The sequence below is a fragment of the Myodes glareolus genome, chromosome 6 (assembly GCF_982192425.1).
Source record: "Myodes glareolus chromosome 6, mMyoGla1.1, whole genome shotgun sequence".
Taxonomy (NCBI): Eukaryota; Metazoa; Chordata; class Mammalia; order Rodentia; family Cricetidae; genus Myodes; species Myodes glareolus.
This window is the reverse complement of record NC_142031.1, coordinates 51138857-51155204: the sequence shown is the minus strand read 5'-3', so window position 1 is coordinate 51155204 and position 16348 is coordinate 51138857. Positions and strand designations below refer to the sequence as shown.

The following is a 16348-nucleotide window of genomic DNA, read 5'->3' as shown; positions in this document are numbered from 1 at the left end:
CGTGGGGGACAGCAGCTTGCGCTTGGCTTGCCTCTTGACCTCCGCCTTCCAAGTCTTGTTTTATTGCTCTAGGGCCCTGATAACTATGAAGCAGAAGGACAAAGTGGTTTACTCCCTGCCTGCGTGCTGAACACCTGCTTTGTTCCAGATGTTAGAAGGGTTGGTATGGAGGAGTAAGATTTAAAATGAGTATCCCTTTTGTTTTCTCTAGCTGCGGATGGCAACACACTTCCTAAGTGAAGGCTGACCAGAAATGTCTGTGGTGGCCAGGTGAAGACCCAGACTTGGGAGGGGAAAGGCTTGGCCACCAGAAGGAGAGCTTTGCGGTTCACAGTGTAACCAGTGTGGAGACCTAGAAGGAAGGGAGGAGGGAGGCTGGGAAGGCAGCAGGGTGACTTCAGTACAGACATGATGCCCAGACAGTCAGAAAACAATAGACAGAGCGTGGCCCCTAACTGGAGGCAGGGTTGGGTGTGAATGAGGATGCAAGTCTAAGGGATGGGCAGTGTCTGAGAGACTGGGCACAGTGGGGGGGGCAGGGGGCGTGGGCAACTGCCCTGCCAGCATTCTGCCACCAGGAAACTTCCTCCAGGGTGACTGAGGTCCTTTTTCCCCTTCCTCCCCCACGTCCTGCTCTTCCTATCTTCCCTCCCTTCTCCCTCTCCTCCCTTCCCTCCTCACTTCCTTTCTTCTCTATAGCAAAGAGTGATTATGCTAATCATGGCTTCTCAGTACCTTTCTTACCATAATTTCCCATACAACTGACTAATTCCAGAAACTGTACCAGAGACATTTAATGAAAGATGATTTTATAACAAAGGTAACACAATACTCAGAACTTTTCTTCCAGATATATGTACAGGTAAAATGGAAATGATTTATCCTGCAATCATGAAATCACGAAAAAAATCAGTTCTTTTAAACAACGAATTACATTTTCATCCCTCTAAACTGAAGACTTCCATTTTCTCCTTGACAAGCACAAAAGGATCTTAACCAGTTCTCAACAACTGGCGCAGCACGTTCCATTTGTTGAGTGTGAGAAACAGCTTTGCAAGGCTAAAAGATCACATCTTATTTGTTGCTTACCCCACAAGACTTCTCTGCTCCTCGAGATGAAAGGGAAGAAAATTCCAGCTCCTATCACCGCCAGTGTGACTGCTGCAGCTCCAAGGGCTCTTGTTCTGGAGCTGAAGTGGCTAAGAGGTAATCAGGTATTCAGCAGCGCGCTGTGGGATCTACCATAAACACCCAGGCCTCTCCTCAGGTGTGCCCTCCTGAGTCCAAGGCTGCTACTCCTCAGGACGCTGAAAGTTCTCAGAACTACACGACGCATAGAGAGACCGGAGTGCTTATCAAAGCTGGTCCTCTTTTCACCAAATCTGGGCCTAGAGAATGGGAGATTTCTCTCTTCACACACGTCTATGTGGAGCAGATAACTAACATTAAGAATTTAGCCCTATAAAGACAAATGAACCCCTGGACCTGCTGCCTTTCTTAAGAAATGAGGATTATAATGAAGCGATTTCAGATGAAACAGAAGGCCTCAAATGGGCCACATCCACTTTCTAAGCCTTTGTTTTCTTAGTCTTAGACACAGCTTTTTTTTGAACCCCTGACTTTATTAAGCAGGACACCCCAGGGGGACTACATCATAGTGCACAGGGGTCTATAAGTCACCCAGCATGGCTGAGCTGAAGTCACGGGATCAGGGCACTGCCAGGGTTTGCTGGGAAAAGCTATCTGTTTGCCACACAGCCCAATGTGTGGCCTCCTGTAGACAACTTTACACCTTTCATGATAGATTTCTCTTAGAAAATGGGAAAATAAAAAGTTTACAACCTGACCATTTTCTTTTTCTTAGCCGAGGAAGCAGGATGTGCACAGTTGGGTGCGTTCTTTGCAGTCTTAACTTCTGAGATGTGAATCTTGATTAGTTTTCTAGGATTTGGTCACCCACCATATAAAGGGACTCTGCTCCGGCTTGACTGCCCACTCAAGCATCTGAGGGGAGTGGCTCCATCCTATGTTTGCTTAGCATTGTGTTTGTGCCAAGTTCTCCTGTGTCCTGGCTGATCAGAAAGAAGGTGCCGTGTCTTAGAGGACCCTCTGCCCACCTGACCTGGAAAGACGTGTGATCTTTGGAGAAAAAGAAACTTATTAAAAACCAACCCCTTGGACATTTGCGCATTTCCGAGCTGATGCAACTGGACACCCCACCACCACACACATACACACACACAATTAAAGTAGGGGCAGACTTTGGAAGAAGAGATTTAGTCGGGGGGTAGTAATGGGATAATAGGATAATGGGACATTTTGATAAAAAAAATGTGTGTTTACAATATGAATTACATATGAGAAATTGTAAAGCAATAACTAGAATAAAAGAACTACATGAAAGAAAGTATGAATCACCCAACACCAGCTGGATTGTGTGGTTCGCTGGTCCCCACTAGCAATATCCACCTGGGACCTCAGTGCATGCCTCTGTGATGTCAGGGGTCTTTGCTGTGTGATTTTCTTTTTTCACTCAATGCTTTTTGAGGGGCCTACTACCCAGTACCTAAATAAATCACACATGGAGGCTTATTCCTAGTTATGAATGCCTAGCCTCCACTTGGCTTATTTCTAGCCAGCTTTTCTTATTTTATGTTATCCTGGCCACCTTTTGCCTCTGGGCTTTTATCTTTCTCCATTTCCGTATACCTTTCCTTCCTTCTCCCTCCGTGGCTTGCTGTGTGTAGCTGGGTGGCTGACCCCTGATGCCTTCCTCTCCTCCTTCCTCTGTCCTCTTCTTTATACTCTCTGCCTGCTGGCCCTGCCCATCCTTGCTCCTGCCTTGCTATTGGCCGTCCAGCTCTTTATTAGACCATCAGGTGCTTCAGACAGGCCCCGCAAGAGTTAAGCAAATGCAACATAAACAAAAGTAACACACCTGAAAATAATATTCCCCAACAGCCTTTCTCCCTGAAAAGTGAATAAGCTATACCTGTGTTTGTAAGCATGACGAAAGCGTCTCAGCCAGAAAGCATTTGATGCTTACCAGCAACATTCCCAAACCTACCATCTCTGAAATGGGAAAGATTCACTAAGTTCCTCCCTGCCAGAATAAACAAAGTCCAGTTGTGTTCAGAGAAGCCGAGATGCAAGGAAGACCAGCCCAGCTGCCTGGAAGAGCAGACCTGGAAGAGCGATTGGGTGAGGCACCTGGAAATGACCGCCTCATTTGTGCTGCCCGTAGGCTGTGCATGTCTCCAGGTTACCGTCATCTGTGCTGGGATGAGTTTTGGTGACGCAGCTTTCGGGTTTTGAGTCGTTTCTGTTCCTCCAAGTAACTCCTCACCCATATCCCTGTATGGAACCCTAATAAAATCATTGGTTTATCAAACTAGACTTCAGTGGTATCTATTTGATCTGTCGTCGGTTTGATATTTGGGGTGAGGAGACATGTGTGTTGTGTCTCCCCTATGAAAGTCTTGTCATACATATATAAACACATTTCAGTGGTACCCGGAGGCCAACAAAAAGTGCCTAAGAACAAGAAAGACCTCCACGGAGGCAGCAGAGTGAACTTCTAAAAGTTAGAAAACTCTATCTTTTCCTCTAAGCTATAGGCTGCAATTTTACTCTTCTATCTCTATTAAGCTATAGTGTTGGTAAAAGTTACATCCCTCTGTGAAGACTGGTTAGTACTTCTGTGTGCAAAAGCAATGAATGAGGAGTGACTGCACCAGCTTAAAACGGCCATCATTTCCTGTATCCCCCTTATTTCCTCTCCTCATGGTTATCTCTTCTCAGATCCGTTTCTTACCTTCTCACATCTCCTCCATATTTTTCTCACATTCTCCCCTCACATCCTTCCCAAGCACCCTCTCGTCTTCACATCTTCTCACACCCTCACCTCCTAGCTCTTTCTCTCCCTAGCTTTACTCCTTGGCCTCTCTGCATCTTCCTCTAGTTCACTACCCGCTCACACTGTGTCTGAGTTAGGGTTACCATGGCTGTGATGAAACACCATGACCAGAACAGCTTCAGAGGAAAGGGTTTCTGTGGCTTACACTTCTGCATGGTCGTCCATCACTGAAGGAAGTCAGGCCAGGAAACGCTGTGGGAACCTGGAGGCAGGAGCTGACGCAGAGGCCATGGAGGGGTGCTGCTTACTGGCTTGCTCCTCATGCTTGCTCAGTCTGCTTTCTTACAGAACCCTAGACCACTGTCCCAGGCATGGTAGCTCCCACAATGGACTCCCCTATCAATCACTAATTAAGAAATGTCCTACAGGCTTGCCTACAACCTGATCTTATGGAGGCATTTTCTTAACTGAGGTCCCTGCCTCTAAGATAAACTTTACCTCGTGTCTAGCTGACGTAAACGATCCAGGACACTTGACCCCTTTTTAACTTGACACACAAAGATATCACAACTAAGTCCCAAACTTTTTTTCTCATTCATCCCCAAGATCGCACATAAAAGACATAAAAACCTTTAAAAGTTCCAATACACACTAAAAATCCAAACACACTAAAAACTCAGTCCCTTCTCTTAGCCTGTGGCTTTGTATAGGTGAATTGATCCCAAGAATCCACAAGGATGACCCCAGCTAAGGCCCTAAGAAATAGAGGAGAGGGTTCTGAACTGACATTGCCCTGTAGTCAGATTGATAAATATCTTAAATGTTACTATAGAACTTTTATCCAGCAACTTATGAAAACAGAGGCAGAAACTCACAGTGGAGCACTGGGCTGAGCTCCCAAAGTCTAGTCAAAGAGTGGAAGGAGTGAGAATATGAGCAAAGAGGTCAAGACCATGATGGGAACACCCACTGAAACAGTCTACCTGAGCTAATGGGAGCTCACCAACTCCAGCCAAACAGGGAAGGAACCAGCATAGGACCAAACTAGATTCTCTGAATGTAGGTGACAGTTGGATGGCTGGGGCAGACTGAGGGGCCACTGGCAGTGGCACCAGGATTTATCCCTACTACTTATACTGGCTTTTTGGAGCACATTCTCTTTGGATGGATACCTTGCTCAGCCTAGATATATAGTAGGGAGGGCCGTGTTTCTTCCTTGTAGCAATGTGCCTTACCCTTTGAGGAGTGGATGGGGTGAAGGTGGAGGGAATGGGAGGAAGGGAGGGAGTGGGAACTGGGATTGGTATGTAAAATGAAAAAAGACAGCTTGTTTTCTTTAAAAAAAAAAATAAAAATTCAGTCCCTTTAAAATATCCAGCCTCATTAAGAATCCAAAATCTCTTAAAAATTCAAAATCTCTCAACTGTCGGTTCCTTTAAAAATCAAAATTAAGTTAAATACTTTCTAACTTCAAGAGGAAAAAACCAAGACACAGTTACAATTAGATCAAAGAAAAAAATCAAACTCTGACAGTGTGAATAACAAAATATCCAATATTTGGGATTGACTCACAATTTGACTGGCTCCTCTACCGGGCTCTGCCCTCTGCAGCACATACCGCTTGTCTTTTGAGTTCAGGATGGCTCCGCTCTGTTGCTGCTGCTATCTTTGGTGGTTGCCCCATGGTACCGGCCTCTTCAAAATGCTGGGGTCTTTGGCTGCAATTGGGCTGCACTTTCACCAATAACCTCTCTTAGGCTCTTCGTGATGCCAAACCTCAACTTATTCACATGACCTCTTCAGTCCTGGGCCCTCCACTGCCCCTGAGTCTGTGCCTTCACCAATGGCCTCTCCAGGCCTCTCCTAGGGCCAGGCCACAGCTGCTCTCCATGACCCTTTCATGCCTTCAAAACCAGTACCACCTGGGTGACTCTTACACATTACCAAGTTCAGCTGCCAACTCCAGGTACAATCTTTGCTGCCTCTGGAACACAATTTTTCCGTGCTCTCAGGAAATACTGTCCAGAAGATTCTGGCTCCATTATGATGGTCACTTCTTAATCAGTGCTAATTTCTAGACTCTAACTGACCAGTGTCAACTGACCCAGCATAATAAAGGTTTTACTTTAGCGGTTCTGGTGGCTTATTAATCACAGTTGATTCTTCAGCCCCAGCTGACCAGAAACCACAGACTCATCACATAAATGGCTCAGTAGAGTCTTTGCTTCCCTCTGCAGCTTCACAAGCCAGGTCTCCACCATCTTCTCTGCTCTCAACATTCTTATCTTCAAAGTTCCAATGAAACAGTTCACTGAGTCCTCAGCGCTCAATGAGTCTTCTGGCCCAAAGTTCCAGATCCTTCTGCAACCTTGCCTCCAAACATAGTCAGGTCTGTCATCGAGGTCCTCCACTATCCTGGCACCAACTTCTGTTCTAGGTAAGGCTGAGACAGCTGTGATTGAAACCCCATGACCAAAAGCAACTTGGGGAGGAAAGGGTTTATTTGGATTACTCTTGGACATCACAATTCGTTACTGAAGGAAGCCAGGACTGGAACTCAAGTGGGGCTAGAACCTGAAGGGAGGAGCTGATGCAGGCTTGCCTACAAACCAAATTTTATGGAAGCATTTTCTTTTTTTTTAAAGTTTATTAAATTATGAAAGTTTCCATTTCTGCTCCTCCTCCCAGCACCCTCCCCCTCCCCCCCCCTCCCCCTCCTCCTCCCTCTCCATCCCTAAGAGCAGTCAGGGCTTCCAGCCCTGTGGTAAGTTCAAGTTCCTCCCCCCTCCTTCCAGGTCCCGGAAGGTGAGTATCCGAACAGACTGGATCCCAAAAATCCAGTATATGCAGAGGAAACAAGTCCCAGTGTCATTGTCAGTGGCTTTTCAGAAAGGCTCCAGGCCAGCCACATTCAGAGAATCCGGCCACATTCAGAAAATCTGGTTGGATCACATGCTCGTTCAGTCCCAGTCCAACTGGCCTTGGTGAACTCTCATTAGATCAGTCCCCTTGTATCAGTGGGTGATCGCACCCCTCGTGGTCCTGAGTTTTTTTCATGTTCTTCCTCCTTCTGCCCCTCATTTGGACCATGGGGGACTCAGTCCGGTGCTCCAATGTGGGTCTCGGTCTGTATCGCCATCCATCGTCAGATGAAGGATCTATGGTGATAAGCAAAATCTTCATCAGTATGGTTATAGGCCAAGGCCGGTTCAGACACCCTCTCCTCTGTCTAGAGAACAGTCTGGGGATCTCTCCTTGGACCTGGGATCCCATTTATAATCAAGTCTCCTGTAAACCCTAAAATGACTCCCTTAGTTGAAATATATTCTTCCCTGATCTCATATCCATCCTTCCTCCCTCCCCCCATCCCAGTCCACCTAGCTTTCCCCATTCCTCCCCTACTCTCTTCTCTCTAACCCTCTCCCCTTCCAACAACCCTCCCACCCCCCATGCACCCGAGGTTACCTGGGACTCTTGTCTATTTCCAATCTCCAGACAGATAGCTACATGATTTTCAACAGGTTCACCTTCTTATTTAGCTTCTCTAGGATCACGAATAATAGGCTCAAAGACCTTTAATTATGGTTAGAATCCACATACGAGTGAATACATACCATATTCCTCTTTTTGGGTCTGGCTTACCTCACTCAGTAAAGCGTTTTCTATTTCCATCCATTTGCATGCAAAATTCAAGATGTCATTGTTTTTTACCGCTGAGTAGAACTCTAATGTGTATATGTTCCACACCTTTATTAACCATTCTTCTATTGAGGGGCACCTAGGTTGTTTCCAGGTTCTGGCTATTACAAATAGTGCTGCTATGAACATAGTTGAACAAATGCTTTTGTAGTATGATAGGGCACCTCTTGGGTATATTCCCAAGAGTGGAATTGCTGGGTCCTGAGGGAGGTTGACTCCCAGTTTCCTGAGAAACCGCCACACTGATTTCCACAGTGGCTGCACAAGTTTGCATTCCCACCAACAATGGATGAGTGTTCCCCTCATTCCACATCCTCTCCAGTATAGGCTATCATTGGTGTTTTTGAGTTTGGCTATTCTGACAGGTGTAAGATAATATCTCAAAGTTGTTTTGATTTGCATTTCCCTGATCGCTAAGGAGGTTGAGCATGACCTTAAGTGCCTTTTGGCCATTCGGAGTTCATCTGTTGTGAATTCTCTGTTCAGTTCAGTACCCCATTTTTTAATTGGGTTAATTAGAGTTTTAGTGTCTAGTTTCTTGAGTTCTTTGTATATTTTGGAGATCAGACCTTTGTCTGATGAGGGGTTTGTGAAGATCTTCTCCCAGTCGGAAGGTAGCCTTTTTGTCTTACTGACAGTGTCCTTTGCTTTACAGAAGCTTCTCAGTTTCAGTAGGTCCCATTTATTCATTGCTTCTCTTATTGTCTGCGCTCCTGGGGTTCTGCTTAGGAACTGGTCTCCTGTGCCTATATCTTGTAGACTACTTCCCACTTTCTCTTCTATCAGGTTCAAAGTGGTCGGATTAATGTTGATGTCTTTAATCCATTTGGACCTGAGTTTTGTGCATGGTGATAGATATGGATCTATTTTCATTCTTCTACTGGTTGACATCCAGTTATGCCAGCACCATTTGTTAAAGATGCTTTCCTTCTTCCATTGTATACCTTTAGCTCCCTTGTCAAATATCAGGTGTTCATACGTTTGTGGGTTAATACCCGGGTCTTCTATTCGATTCCATAGGTCGACTTCTCTGTTGTTATGCCAATACCAAGCTATTTTCAATATTGTTGCTCTGTAATAGAGTTTGGAGTCAGGGATGGTAATGCCTCCAGAAGTTCCTTTATTGTATAAGATTGTTTTGGCTATCCTGGGTTTTTTGTTTTTCCATATAAACTTGATTAATGTTCTCTCAAGGTCTGTGAAGAAGTTTGATGGAATTTTGATGGGAATTGCATTGAATCTATAGATTGCTTTTGGTAGAATTGCCATTTTTACTATGTTGATTCTCCCAATCCAAGAGCAGGGGAGGTCTTTCCATTTTCTGGTATCCTCCTCAATTTCTTTTTTCAAGGACTTAAAGTTCTTGTCAAATAGGTCTTTCACTTCCTTGGTTAGAGTTACCCCAAGATATTTTATGCTATTTGTGGCTATCATGAAAGGTGATGTTTCTCTGATTTCCCTCTCTGGGAAGCATTTTCTTAGTTGGGGTCCCCTTCTCTCAGATGACTTTAGCTTGTGTCAAGTTGATAACTCTCTGGGATTCATTTCTCCTCATAATCTAGTCTCATAAACTCAGTTCAAACGCTAGGGTTTTGGGACAAGTTCTCTGACTACCTCCTTTAACCAACTTCCAGGAAAGTATGCAATGCATCAGGATATCATGTCTTCAACATGAACATTTGTACTCTTAGACCATAGCCTCATTAGGTCATAATCCTGCCCTGCCACCAGCTTCTATTTCTCACACCCATAAACTTGACATGCTTAGGTTCTACTTATGAGAAAGATGATGAAGTATTTGACTTTCCATGCCTGAGCCTTGTAGTGTAGTAGTGTGTGTGTGTGTGTGCATGTGCTATGAATTTATGACACCAACACTACAACATAGTACCTTCATTGCATCCTGGTATAGAAAACAGACACAGACTGGAGAACTTAGGGGAACCAGAACAAAGTAGGCTTACGGAGTTATCTCGGCATTATCATTCTGGGTTAAAGATTGTACTATAGCTACATAAAGTGTGCCTTCTGCAGGAGGTGCTGAAAACTACTGCAGTCTTCCAGCTCAGTTAAGAATCATATTAAATATCCAGGAGGATAACTATATGATTTTCTTTGGGTTCATCTTCTTATTTAGCTTCTCTAGGATCACAAATTATAGGCTCAATGTCATTTAATTATGACTAGAATCCACTTATGAGTGAGTACATACCATATTCATCTTTTTGGGTGTCCCCAGGTTGTTCCTTGAGCAGCGGAGAGGGTGCCTGAACTGACCTTGTCCCATAGCCACACTGATGAATATCTTGCACATCACCATAGAACCTTCATCTGGCAATGGATGGAGATAGAGACAGAGACCCACATTGGAGCACTGGACTGAGCTCCCAAGGTCCAAATGAGGAGTAGAAGGAGGGAGAACATGAGCAAGGAAGTCAGGACTGCAAAGGGTGTGTACACCCACTGAGATGGTGGGACTGATCTAATGGGAGCTCACCAAGGCCAGCTGGACTGGGAGTGATGGAGCATGTGATCAAACCGAACTCTCTGAATGTGGCTGTCAATAAAGGCTGACTGAGAAGCCAAGGACAATGGCACTGGGTTTTGATTCTATTGCATGGACTGGCTTTGTGGGAGTCTGGTTTGTTTGGATGCTCACTTTCATAGACCTGGATGGAGGGGGGAGGACCTTGGACTTCCCATGGGGCAGGGAACCCTGACTGCTCTTAGGACTGGAGAGGGAGGGGGAGGGGGGGAGGGGGAGGGCAAAGGGAGGTGGGGAGGAAGTGGAAATTTTTAATAAATAAATAAATTAAGAAAAGAATCATGTTATACTTTCTTAGCCTTAAAAATTGACTAATATGTTGCATTTAGAAATCAATTCACTTACCTGGTGGAATTCAAAGAATCATGTGGTGTTGTTCAAACTTAAACTGAGGTCCGTAGGCAATTTGTTAATTTATACAAGTCAGAATCAGCCAAAGACATCCTTACAGAGAAGACATTAGTTGACAGAAGTTAAATAAATAGACAGTGGCTCTCCCACACACTCTAAAACCTCAGCGTCTAGTGATGGCAGTTTCTGTAGTCCAGATGTGAAGTGGGAGCCTCTGTCTGAGGGAGCTCAAGTCTGTGTTGTCTTGTTCATTGCAGACTGTGAGCATCATGATCAGGGTAGAGTCCCTGTTTATGGATTTTACTTTTTGCTTATGTGCCCAATAATTACCATCTGATCACTTTGATGAAAGAGATCTAACTGTATTTTGATGCTGTGCCAGGCCCGGGGCCGTCTACGTGCCTGTTTTCACAGTGTGCTATGGCTGCGCATCTCTTCCAGTGTCTACAGGTGTATCCTATAAGTAGGTACCTTTCTGAGGGCTAAATCTGTGCAGTGCATCTCATCTAGGGACTCGGGATATTTCATATGAGGTATATTCTAGCCCCACCCAAAGTCGTCATCTCAGCATGGCATTGGGTTCCCCTGATGTTTAGACATTGTAGCTATATTGCTCTAAAGCAGTGGTTCTCAACCTTCCTAATGCTAAGGCCCTTTAATACAGTTCCTCATGTTGTGTTGACCCCATCCATAAAATCATTTTCATTGCTACTTCCTAATTAAAATTTTGCAACTCTTCTGAGTCATAATGTAAAGAAATCGGTGTTTTCCGATGGTCTCAGGTGACTCCTGCAAAAGAATCTTTCAGCCCCCAAAGGGGCCGTGACCCCCAGGTTGAGAAAGACTGCCCTAGAGGCTATAGAGTCCTCACGGAGAAAAAGCAGACCAAAGAAGGACCTTAATGTCAGATCCACGTGTAACTGCAGAGTTCATTTTGTAGGTTCTCATTTGCTCCGTTCTCGCCCACTGATAAAGAGATTGAATGAATGCAATTGGAAATACGATTCCTTGTATTGCTAAGGCCACATTCTGCTTTGGACCCACCATGCCTTTGAGACGCTCTGACCGCACGGACAGCAGGGGCTTGAGAGCACCAGGTTTGAGGAGGGCTTGGTTCCGGCGTTCCCTAACTGGTACTGTTGAGAGCAGAGTAAGCAGAGGGAGAGGCACAGAACTTCCCCATCCCAGTTCCTAAGAACATGCGGCATTGCTACACTCTAGTGTGGGTGTTAGCTTCTTTATGAAATCCGTAGGATGCTCAGGCTTCTAGCCGTGTACACCAACTGCTAAAGCAGGAAACCAGATAATCCCTTGCCAGGGACTAGGCACTGCTCTTTCAGAATCATTTTGGAGACCACCCCTCTCTCCTTCCCAGTAGCTGAAGCACAGAAAACCAGCTGGCACTGACTGCTCAATTAAGGACAAGCAGTAAATTGCTGGTTCTGGAGAGGTGAAGCTAATCACAGTCCTTACCTGACTGCGCTGGTTTGACGTCAGATGCTCAAGGACCGTGCGCGTGGAGTAGAGATGTTGAAGGGGCCTTTGTTTCTCTCAGGAATTTTCAAGCACTTCTAAATCACGTACCACAGCATATCACGCTCGCACAGATGGATCCAGTGTTGTCAGGCCCAGCAGCCGCTAGGATAAATGACCTGGAGTCACACATGTTATTCGAAGGTCTTACACAACTCAGCTGCTTGCAGAGTGACCCTGAAGAAGAGAGTCTAAACATGATTATTGTATCCTTGACCTAAGAGACAGAGAAACCTGCATCATTGTTCTTGCTTTAGTGGACCGAGGTTGCTGCAAGGGAAGTGGGAAGTATTGACATGTCAATGAATAGAAAATGGCCTGGACTCATCTGATTTGCTAACGTTTCTGATAAACTCCACCCAGCTTTAAAAGAGAAGCTTTCGAGTTCGAGTCCGTAGCTTCGTCTACGAAACAAGTTCCAGGATAGTCAGGACTGTTTCATAGAGAAACCTTGTCTGGAAAAACCAAAGCCAACCTCCCCCCAACCCCGCAAAAAACAAAACAAAAAAAGACAAGTTTTCACTATGTATCCCAGACTGACTTTGAACTGGCAACCCTCCTGTTTTGAGCGCCTCTTGAGTCTGGTGATTACAGACACTGTACTACCTCTTTTTGCCTGATTTAAACTCGATTTAATCATTGGCATTAAGACACTGATATTTGATGCATTAATACAAAACAACTGCAGGAATGTTCTGGAATGTGGAATCCATTTATTGGTTTAAAGACAACCTGTGAATTAGAGTGTTTTGGGAGATTTGTGCAAAATAAATGTGCCGATCCTAAGAAGAAAGAAAACAAGACACCGTAGCTTTTCTTGGTGTTACAAATAGCGTCAAGGACTTGCTTGGCTGGTTGTAAGAACTAACGGAGCTGCATTTTCACACAACATTCACTTAATTTTCTGCGTCTTGAGAGCCCTAGAACAGCACTTCTTGATGTCCAGAGCAAACCGTTACCCATGCCCCCAGCCTCCACCTCAGGCCGCCTTGGGCTGCAGCTGAGCATCGCCACGGATGGGAAAGAACTTTGCTGCCACTGTAACCTTTCTAAGAGCGTGGGGAGTGAGAGGTGCCCATGTGGCCTGTCAACATCAATGTAGACCGAATCAAAGCCTGGAGGGCATGCAGAGGGGACCATTCATCAGGATGTTCCTGAAGGCTGACCATGAGCTTCTGTCTTTCCCGCTGCAAACACTGGTACTGCTCCCCTCTCTCACTCCAGCATGTGTCTCGGCTCTGCTTCAGCCTGGGCCTTCTAACATCCTTAGGTAGAAAAGTGAGTTTGTTTCTGTCCCTGGGGTAATAATGTGTTTATTGACTGATGTGATGGCAAATTGACACCAGTGCTCCTTCAGGTCTGTGAGCTTCCAAACAACAGACTGGCCCAGAACGGTTGCTTCCTTTGCCTGGGTCCTGGCAACATCCTCTTCTCAGATGGGAGCCTCTCCTTTGGCTCTCCCACCCTTGGTGAGAGCAGAGAGGTAGCGTAGGCTTTCACTCCTTAAAGGGTGATGATCTCTGTGCTACAAAGATGTTGCTAGGGGTGAAATGTTAAGGGCAGTATACCCTCCTTTCCCAATGCTGTGGGAAGCACATCCCCTGATGTGAGACCACAGGGAATGGGACATTCCCAGGTCCTCGAGTGCCAAAAAGTGCAGGACTAAGATGGCCAGAAGGCCAGAAGTCTAGTTTGCTGTTGTTCCCAGAGACCATGGAGGCTGTAAGTCATGCGTGGTGATTTCAAACCAAACCCTCACAGGCCAGGAAGGCTGTGATCGCGCACATCAGCTAGGTTCCTCACGTGCTTCCGGGAGGTGAATCTGTGGGAGCATGGAGGGACTATTTGATCATTAGACATGATAGGAAATGTAGGGAATAAAAGCAAGGAGGGAGAAATGTGGATGAGGACGGGGGTTCTGGCTATGGATAGACGAGTGGATGGGTATATGAGTGGGTGGATACAGGGATGGGTTGATGGCCGTGTGGAAAGTTGGAGGAGTGAAAACATGGACATGGTAATGGATGGGTGGACAGATGAAGATATGAGAGAGGCACGGTACGTGGGTCCGCGGCTGGATGGATGCACACGTGAATAGATGATGGGTGGGTAGGGGAGTCCATGGACTAATGTGTGAATAGGAGAATTGATGGATGAATACAGACATGAGCACATACATAATATAGGCATATAGGAAGGTGGATATGTATAAGATGGGCAAAATAAGTGACTGAATGTGTGACACATTTCAGGAGGCGTCTGGGTCATTATAAGGACACGTTATGGTGAATGGGCAAGAGATCCATGGTATAAAATCACCCTTTTAAGCTGAAACCAGCTTGCTTTTTAATGACATACTTGTAAAGGATTAGGAAGATCTTTTAGGAAGGATTTCCATTTTATTTAGATCATTTGAAGTTTTGGTACCAAGAACACATGATTGGAAAGCAATCTCTCTTTCCCCCTTCCTCCCCCCCCTCTCTCTCTCTCTATCTCTCTCTCTATCTCTCTCTCCATGTTTGTAAAAGATAAAAGGAATTTTTTAAGAAGACTCCCTGTAGGCTGACAGATCAGCGACTGACTTGCCAGGACAGGAGGAAGCCTAGAATGAAGTCAACGCTCTCTCCACAATCAGCTCACTTCTACCCTCAAAGCAGGCACAGACTTCACGGAAACATAGAGGACATCCACACACCTACCTTCCCTGCCTGGGCGTCTTTGCCCATCATGCCAGTAAGGATTTTATTCTCAGATAAATGTGGAGCCAGTCCCAAATATTTTGTTTAGAAACAATTTCCTGTCTTTTCTGTAATCCCCCACTGGTCTCCCATAGCAGCATCTGAAAATGAGTTCTAAGGGTAAGAAGGTACTACAGAGAGGAGATAGGGAATGTGCCTGTCCAGAGCAGGCTGTTCCCTGCTCTAAGTGGTTCCCCATTGTGTGAAACAGTGCCTTTCAGAATGTGTGCTGCCCTGAGTGATTTTGCCTACAGGGTTTGACTTTATTTTGAGTACAAATGTAGCCAGCGGGATGACTCTGCTCCTAGCTGTGCATCCCAGCATCACCGCTGGACCAGCATCACTCACTAGGCATTGACTGGTAACTAACCAACTCCTAGCAATAAAAACCGCCACTTTATAAATTTGTCAGAGTCAACTGGCCTGGCATGAGCCCATGGGTACATATTAAACCCCTAACAGAAACAAGCCTTGAGAATTATTAAATACACCAGACCAAGGAAGGGTGCAAACTCATCTGGGCCCTCAGAAAGAAGAGGACATAGATGTTAGAAAGCTGGGAATGTGGCTGGCATTCACAGGGCTGTCACTGCTACCCAGGGTGTGTATCAATGAACCAACTGAAAGTTAACTTCTGACTGTCCCTTGGGCTTCAGCTTATTCTGGTCCCTTCAGTTGACATGATCTACTCAGATTGCCAACAGCATATCCATCTATTTGTCCTTCTGGCCTGACTGTGTATCTTTCCTCTAAAATTCTATAGTACTATACTTGCTTCTATTGCCTCCAGAATCCCATATTTCATTTTTGTAGCTCAGCTCAGTTACAGTTCCTGTTAACTCTGAGATCTGCAGTCTGTCTTGCAGTTTAGCTCCTTATACCTTGCAGCTCTCTACTGCAATCCCATTAGACTCCTTAAACCCTGTTGCAGCCCCCTTAACTCCCTTTCAGCTGTATCCTCTCTCTCTCTCTCTCTCTCTCTCTCTCTCTCTCCTCTCTCTCTCTCTCTCTCTCTCTCTCTCTCTCTCTCTCTCTTTCTCTCTCTCTCTTTCTCTCTCTCTCTCTCTGTCACATACACAGAGTTTTTGGGTAATGTGCTGTATGTGACTTGAGACAATATAATCAAGACCAGAAAGAAAGAACCTGTATTTGTTAACAGTGCTATATTGAGGACTCCAGTACTATTCCTCAAAACCTACATGGATCTATTCTTACTATATAAGTTGTCACATATAAAGAGTATGGAAAGACACACAAGTATCTCTCCATGTTTTTCTCATGATATGCTAGCCACAATGCCATAAGAAGAATGAAGATGAAGGTTGATAATGTTCAAAGAGAAAGAGGTAAACTTCAGGCTGAGGAATGTTGAGGTTTCCTGGGCAGCCCTGGCATGGAAGGCTGCCCACGATGGCAGGAATCTTGGTTATAGTGGAGTTCAAACAGCAGTGACCATTGTCATTCAATTGACAGTAGTCTCCGCAGCATGTTAGAGCTGTGTTTGCAGTACTTGGCTTTCCCCAGGCCAATGGATGTGGATGAATGACGTGGTGGTGTTCACTCTAAATCAGCACTGGAAATCAGATAGACCTCAGTGTGATGGGATCAGGGCCTTCTGTAGAACAT

The 16348-nt window shown here is 45.3% G+C and overlaps 1 protein-coding gene across 1 annotated transcript in view; it reads right to left on the bottom strand.

Annotated features, from left to right (window-relative positions):
* The window catches only part of Tpo (thyroid peroxidase), a 77659-nt gene extending 64667 nt beyond the window's left edge, over positions 1-12992 (bottom strand). Inside the window, exons 1-3 of the mRNA XM_085691314.2 lie at positions 12944-12992; positions 11518-11587; positions 1090-1199 (exon numbers count right to left, since the gene is read on the bottom strand). Coding sequence (XP_085547440.2) covers positions 1090-1199; positions 11518-11587; positions 12944-12992 — 229 coding nt within the window. The remainder of the gene's footprint in view (positions 1-1089; positions 1200-11517; positions 11588-12943) is intronic.
* Between the last annotated feature and the right edge of the window lie 3356 nt (positions 12993-16348).